General features: G+C 39.2%; 1 protein-coding gene across 9 annotated transcripts; it reads left to right on the forward strand.

The window, feature by feature from the left end:
• Window positions 1–676: 676 nt before the first annotated feature.
• Window positions 677–6,611, forward strand: LOC133904777 (nucleobase-ascorbate transporter 3-like). Of its 9 annotated transcripts, none has more exons than XM_062346311.1 (16): window positions 677–818; window positions 913–976; window positions 1,796–2,005; window positions 2,733–2,830; window positions 2,940–3,116; window positions 3,296–3,396; window positions 3,493–3,568; window positions 3,667–3,726; window positions 3,844–4,040; window positions 4,142–4,238; window positions 4,338–4,424; window positions 4,993–5,051; window positions 5,370–5,461; window positions 5,538–5,615; window positions 5,751–5,911; window positions 6,113–6,611. In XM_062346311.1, the coding sequence occupies exons 3-16, from the start codon at window positions 1,837–1,839 to the stop codon at window positions 6,338–6,340; spliced, it is 1,680 nt and encodes a 559-aa protein (XP_062202295.1). In that variant the 5' UTR covers window positions 677–818; window positions 913–976; window positions 1,796–1,836; the 3' UTR covers window positions 6,341–6,611. The 9 variants fall into 9 exon arrangements, with proteins under 9 accessions (XP_062202295.1, XP_062202297.1, XP_062202293.1 ...); XM_062346313.1 differs by having other exon boundaries at window positions 1,799–2,005; XM_062346309.1 differs by lacking the exon at window positions 677–818 and having other exon boundaries at window positions 837–976.
• Window positions 6,612–7,834: the final 1,223 nt, after the last annotated feature.

Raw genomic sequence — 7,834 nt, forward strand, 5'->3', positions numbered from 1 at the left:
GTAGTCTGGTTCATTTTGTTCAACAACTACGTGCCCGAAATGAAATGAGATAGGGAATTAAGTGGGAATTATACTTTCGATTTTGTGAAATGAATTTCAGGCTGATCAATCCTGGGCCTGGCAGAGATATTTCAAAAAATAAATAAAAAATCAAATTAGCAAAGTGTACCATCAAACCTGGTTTTTCCTTGAAGCCCAGCCGACAAACGTACAACGAAAAGATATTCTGACACTAGTGGCGTATATGTATATAAGTAATCCAAATTTAAACAGTAACCCCAGATAAAAAAATTGGAAGTTAAATACCAAGATGCTGTACAATTTTGTTCGTCGATCATGTGAATTGTGGAAATGCTCTGTGCTAGTACTATCAGCCGTTCCCAGCTGGGAGGGGTGCAGTGGATCGAGGAAGGAGGAAGCATCGTGGAGCCGATGCGATGGGATGGGACAGAAGACCAACGGACCGTCACACCTCAACCAGTCAGCGCACAGAGCGATTTCAATGGCAAGAAGACACTCCCCCATCCTCGGAATCTGTTGCATATTCAATACAACTTCTCCCCTCACAAAAAATAAATGGGATCCATCCATTCGAGACCCAGATGGGATCCATCCATTCGAGGCCCCGTCAAAACAAACACTGTTTGCCTCCAATAGTGGAACACCTCTTGCTTTTCACCATCTAGCAGTCAAGAGTGTGTGCTACTCCAGCTCACAGGCTTCGCTTCGCTTTGCTTGTAATTCTTGGAGTGCTTAGAAAGAAATATGAAAGCAATATGATTAAGAAGTGGTGATTACTGATAAGTGTGGCGATAAAGGTGAAGTCTTCGAGTTTGCCTTCTTTTTCCTAGTTCCCACAAGATTACAAATCTCATGTTTGTCCTACCTCTCCTGCTGCCGATGGATATCTAGAGAGGGCCATAGAAAGTAGATACGAATAAGAAGGAGAAGAAGCGAGGAAAAAGGGAATAAAAAGGTGAAGGCTTTTACTGATTGCTTCTCGCATATATTTTCCCCTCTCTCCCTCCCTCCCTCTCTCTGCGTTCCCTGGAAAGTTTTCTGATTTGCGGGCGGTGGGAGTGGGAGAAGCCAGTAGCCTGAGCTTCTGAATTCTGTAAGCTCTTTTTTCCTATCTGTTTTTGGAGTGCTGATTCGGTTTTGTGCCACTGGTGGTAGCTAATTTGCCCATATTTTAGTGTGTTGATGTGAGGTGTTGGTGTAAAAAATCTTGCATCCTTTTCACGGCGTTTGTTTAGAGATTGTTCTTTGAACACGCATGCACAAATCTTTAGAGTGAAGCTCCCATCAGCCGTTCTTTAATGTTACTCTGCTTGTCCCTTTCTTGCCAATTGCGGGACAATAAAGAGGAATCAGTAAAGGTCTAGTCTTTCATTCCTCAAGATTTGCCTCTGAATTTTCAAAGAAGTCTGAATCTTTTTTTTTTTGCTTACATGGCCTTACTACATGCCACTCCATCCAAGTCTAGGTGTATATTCATTCCTGCGAACTAGGGTGAGACACTAGAAGCAGCAAATGTGAAGTCTTGTGTCCTCTTTCCTGAGCAATCTTCAGAAAAAAGTTGCCGTTTTCCCCCTTTCTGAAGAAGAAAATGTTGAAACCTTTGTAGTGCTGCTCTGACCGTCGGTTTCTTTGCTCGTTTCTCTTCCCACCGATTGCTCAAAACTGCATCTTTTTAATTGTTACGTCACACAAATCCGAGTAAGTAACTGGAAGCTTCCAGTAAAATGCGAAGCTTTTTAGGTTTCTAATTCGCTTCTTTCTTTCCTGTATGCAGCAGTCTTGTCGGAGGAGCGAGCGTTCTTGATTGCTGATCCAATGGGGGAGACAAACCAGCCACCGCCGCCACAGCCGACGGTCGCGCCGCCGCCGATGGCGATGCCGATGCAGCCCATGATGGGGCCGCCCGTCGGCGCCGGCGCCTTCCACCCGCCCCACGAGCAGTTCAACCATCTCGCCTACTGCGTCCACTCCAATCCGTCTTGGGGTAAGGCACCCTTTAACTCTCTTCTCGCCTCCTTCGCGTACATGCTTGTTTTGGTATACTAGAGCGAGGGAATTCAATGCTTTTGCGTTTATATTGGTAACGTGTGTTCTGTTCTGTTCTTGTACGTGATTTTCCTCTTATTCCCCTAAAAAACTGGAAAATAAATTCGATGCATTCAGGTGAAAGATTTGATTTTTAGTGGCGCCATTGGGTTTTGAAATTTTGGTGCCAAATGTTTCCTTGCTCTCACTTTTGTTTGCGACTTCCTTAATCCAGCCTGTTGATGCATTAGTTTAGCGAATTCCCTTAGGTATAATTGAGTTCATTGACGTATTGATGTTGTGATACCCCCCCGTTTATGTTTAGATTGTACGTTCGGTTAGACATGAAACTTAATGACTCGAACCATTCTACCAATTTCTATATATAAATAAATGGCTGTTATTTCCTACGTTGATATAGTATTGACAAGGAAACAGCATGGATACTAAATTCCTAGTTTTTAGAGAATCCGATGAGCTAATTTTGTACCTAGCCGTTTTGATGCTGCATCTGCTGTAGCATTTTCTGAGTTCTCTTTTGGATACCATATACACTATCTGAGATATTTAGCCATTTAGGTATGAACTGCACTGCTGGAAATTGAAATACTCGTGTGGATCCTAGGCATGATTAAGATATGGAAAGTTTGTGCTTGCTAATTTGTTATTGTTGCCTTAATATTCAGTTCAGGTGGCAGCACTTGCATTCCTTCACTATCTTGTGATGTTGGGCTCTACTGTCATGCTTGCATCGATTATTGTTCCCGCAATGGGTGGTAACGCTGTAAGTGTTCATTTCTTTTGCTATTAGTTACATGTTAACAAAAATATAATTTCCTTTTGAATATTTAGTGCCCCCCCCCCCCCTTCACATTTGTGCTTGCTACTGACAGGGGGACAAGGCTCGTGTTATTCAATCTTTCCTCTTTATGAGTGGCATCAATACACTCCTGCAAACACTTATTGGAACGAGGCTTCCAACAATTATGAATGCCTCCTTTGCATTTGTTGTCCCGGTGCTGTCAATAGCCAGAGAATTTGATCCAAATGACTTTGCAAGTAATCACCAGGTAGAGTGGTGTTCATTTGCTCAAACTAACACTTTTGGGTTTGAAGTGGATGCTTAACCAGGTTCCTTATTGGGTTTTGGGGAGCTTTGTTTGGAGCATGATCAATTCTCTAAGATTGACTGATTAAATATTTTTGACATTATAATACAAATATCTGTAACCTATTAGGTCGTTTGCAGAGATTTGTCCACACAATAAGAACAACGCAAGGGGCTCTGATTGTTGCTTCTATCCTCAACATGATTCTTGGATTCAGCACAATATGGGGGGCATATGCCAAGTACACATCTCATAGTACTTGCTCTTAGAGTGTGAATATTAGTCCTCTCATGCTATATTTGTCAAGATATTGACATTCAAATAAATTTCTTTGCAGGAAATTCAGTCCTGTAATAATGACCCCTGTTGTTTGTGTCGTTGGTCTTGGACTATTTGAACTTGGCTTTCCCCAGGTATCATTCCTGTACTTTTACAGAAAAAAACTAAGCAGCTTATGAGGAAAAAAAGGAGAAAAGGAAAGGAACCTTATAATGTTTGATTGTCAATTTAGGTTGGGAAATGCGTGGAGATTGGGCTGCCAATGCTAATTCTTGCGGTGGTTGTGCAACAGGTAATGGCTTAAACTCTGTCAACGTATTTTGATGGAAACATCTGTTCATAGTCCTCTATATCAATGTTATGTTATGAAATTAGCTAGCAGGCTAACTATTTAATATGCTGTGTGCAGTATGTGCCACATTACTTCAGGCATTTCCATGAACGGATCACCTTCTTGTTTGAGAGGTATTCGTTGCTTCTTTGTATCGGCATTGTGTGGGCCTTTGCAGCTATCCTTACTGCAGCTGGTGCATACAACCATGTCTCACTTAAGACGCAGCAGCACTGCCGCACCGATAGGTCTTTCCTCATGTCATCTGCACCATGGTATGGTTAAAAAAAGATGGTTCTTATAATCAAGATTTTAAGAGCTGTAGTTTTTTGAAGAAGCCATTTTTAATCTACTGTCTGCATGCATATTCTTGTAGGATCAAAATTCCATACCCGTTCCAATGGGGTACGCCAATCTTCACCGCTGGTCATTCATTTGGGATGATGGGTGCTGTACTTGTTTCGGCCTTTGAGGTGAAGACTAAGGCCTGATGCTTTTCACATGTGTCGTTATATCCTTTCTCATATCTTCTTTTTTTTGGTATTCTTATTTAAAGATTATGTCCTTTGTAGTCAACAGGAGCACACTTTGCAACCGCACGTCTAGCGGGTGCTACACCACCTCCAGGTCATGTCCTTAGTCGAAGTATTGGCTTGCAGGTGAAACCTATTCCAGAGTTTCTTTTGTAAGGGCTAATGTTGGTACACCGTATTGTTACAACGTTTATTGCTGTCCTAAATGAAAGCTGTGCTTTCTATCTGAAATTGGATTAAGAAAAAAACTCTTCTGTTAATTTATCTTTGACAAGTTATTAATGAGACGTTCAATTTGGTTCTTTGTAAATACTCTTAATGATTTCTCTTTGTTACTTACCAAGACACTTTGACTGGTGGATATGTTGTATAGCGCCTAGTTTAATTTCTTACACTAATGTGATGTGATCATTTCTTGTGCTCTGTACTTTCTCTGAGTCTTGTACAAAATTTTCTGATCTGCTATTAAAATTTTTAGAGATAAATCTTGTACAACAAATAGATAGATTAGTTTGTTAATTTGTAATCTATCCCAACCAACTATTTGTTGGCTTTGGATTCCTGTACATGTCCGGCACATCTGTTGCCAGCCATATAATACACGTGAGCCCCCAGCCTGATTGTCTCGTGTGTAGTGCTTGTGTAATTCCATTGCTCTGTATCTCTCCATGGTAATAAAAATGTTTTCATGTAGGGTATTGGGATGTTCCTGGAGGGGATCTTTGGCGCTCCAGCTGGTTCATCTGTATCAGTGTAAGGGAATCTTAGCTTTTATCTCCTATCTGTGGGGTTATTATTCTAGGTCAGATTCTAGCACTTGCAGTTTCCACCTGTGCAAAAAAATGTGCATAAAAATTTTATGCTTCAAACTCAGGCCATGCTACACCAGAAGATTCAATGGATTGTTTTTAAATATTATATTCATCGTTAGAAGTACTATACTTATTTCATTTTGACCACATTTGATCCGAATGATATTCAAAGGATTGTTTTTAAAAACAATTGTTTAAAAGTACTACTTGTGCTATACCCTTGTAAACTGAAAACATTTTGTGTTTATATATAATGTAGTGAAAACATTGGCCTCCTTGGACTGACGAAAGTTGGAAGTAGGAGAGTGATCCAGATATCAACTGGATTTATGATATTCTTCTCCATATTTGGTAATAATTTTTTTTCTTGCATTTGGTTGCTATGAAAAAAATTGGAACTTTTTTACTCAAATAACTATTCTTGCAGGGAAGTTTGGGGCCTTTTTTGCATCAATTCCATTGCCAATCTTTGCAGCAATTTACTGCATCTTGTTTGGCATCGTAGGTGAGACAAAATTTTCTTTCCTTGTATAGATAAAGTCTAGAGCGAAAAGTTTGTACTGATTCATCATTAATAGTCTAATCTGTGAGCTTTTGTTGATTTGTCATAGTCTAATCAGTGAACTTTTGTTGGTGTTAGCTGCTGTGGGAGTCTCATTTATGCAGTTTGCCAACAAGAACTCGATGAGGAACATCTACATCGTCGGACTCTCATTGTTCCTTGGCATCTCAATCCCTCAATACTTCAACGAATATACTTCTTCTTCTAGCCATGGGCCTGCCCGGACAAATGCAGGATGGGTATATTGTGCATTTCCTTTTTCACCTGTTACATTTGCAATCTTTTTTATACTTGCATCACCTTTTTACTATCTGCACATGTTGTATTTTCCGCATTGCTGCATTGGTGCACTGTAAAGATGCCTTCAGTTACGTCATGTTGCATCTTGAACTCTCTCTATGCTTTAATTTTGACATCTAAATCTATCTGTACTATTGCAGTTCAATGACATCATAAACACAGTGTTTGCTTCTGGCCCAACCGTGGCGCTGATTGTTGCATCCATTCTGGATAACACATTGGAGGTTAGCGGTCATGAGTCTGACCGAGGGCTCTCATGGTTCACGCCATTCCTGCACCGTCGAAAGGGTTTCTCAGACCCGAGAAATGAGGAGTTCTACAGCTTCCCAATCAGGGTTCATGACTTCATCCCTAGCCGATTCCTCTGACTTCTGATGAGTGATGTGTGTTGTGCATGTAAATCTCTTTGTTCTTGTTAGTCCTTGCTACTGTGACTTGTGATTGGTGCTCTACTTTCTAGAGGGATATGGGTACAAGAATGCTTAGGACTTTTACTTTGTTTACCCCCTTGGGCTGAAAATTGGTTGCATGGTAATGCAGAGTTTATGCCCAGATGTATGTTTTTGGGAAGGATTACTAAAGAATAGCAACTCACTTGTTGGTGGCTTTCGTTACAATGCATTTGTTTATTTTTACTCATAGCTGTTAGTACTTGGATCTGCCATTTGATGGAAAAGATAGGCTTGCGCTGCAATTTCACAAGAGTTGTACAGAGTTATCACCTAACCTGATCAAAGCCTTCCCCATGCTCGATGAGAGGGCTCTCAAAAGCTTGGCTATCTACCTCGTGTGTCATCAGTGGTGGGTGCACGCTTAGTTGAATGGCAGGCACTGAATTATGTGATGGAATCAAATACTAGTACATTTTTCATGTGATGAGGCAATTGCAGTGGTTGTAGGCTAGCACTCGTTTCGCAACATAGTACCAAGGTTATTGTAAAGTAAAATTGTAGAGAGACAATAGACAGAGAATGAACTCTCTTATTGATTTATGAGATGTTTATATATTTATATATGATAAAGAGCTGTCATTGGAGAGACCTCTCTTCAATGAATATAATGATAGGTTTAAAGTCTCTTCAATAAAGGACATGTTCCTTCGGTAAAGATACCTATTTGCTAATTGATCACTAACTGTAATAAAATTCTAATACTTCTCCTTGATCAATTATCCGTAATACAAATTTCTTGTTAAAAATTCCTCTAAAACCCTGTAAGAAAATATAAGGAGAAATAGTATGTTGATATGCTATTAAAACTCAATGAAAAAATATAAGGAGAAAATGATATGTCACATATTGGGTATTGTCTCACTGTAAGCTCATATGAGAAAATTGAATAGAAAAAACTTATTTTGGTGAGCTTAGAGAATAATAATTATGATCTATGGATCATATAAAAACCTCCGAAAACCTCTTTGAAAAATAGGAAGAATAATAGTGATACGCTGTTAAAATTCCTTTAAAATCCAGTGGAAAAATAAGGAGAAAATGGTATAGCATATATTGATTATTGTCTCTTTGTAAACTAATATGAGAAAAACTTTAAAAGAAAAAAAATCCATAAATGAGTTTAGAGAACAATAGATATGTCTTTGATATCTCCTATAAAAACCTCAAAAGAAAAAATAAGAGATATGGCATATGATCTTGTGTAGATATTGCCTTATTAAAAATCTTATATAAGAAACCGTATAGTAAAAACTCATAAAGGAAAAGAGTGCAATATAATTATTAACAGGTTATTAGTTAGGGATAAATTCTCCCTGGACCTTGCAAATCTTGGAGTCGTCGTATACCAATTTCGTGAATATTGTAATATAAAAGTTGGTAAGGACTTAGTGAATAAATCAGTGAGGTTAT

This window comes from Phragmites australis, chromosome 22 (genome assembly GCF_958298935.1).
Source record: "Phragmites australis chromosome 22, lpPhrAust1.1, whole genome shotgun sequence".
Taxonomy (NCBI): domain Eukaryota; kingdom Viridiplantae; phylum Streptophyta; class Magnoliopsida; order Poales; family Poaceae; genus Phragmites; species Phragmites australis.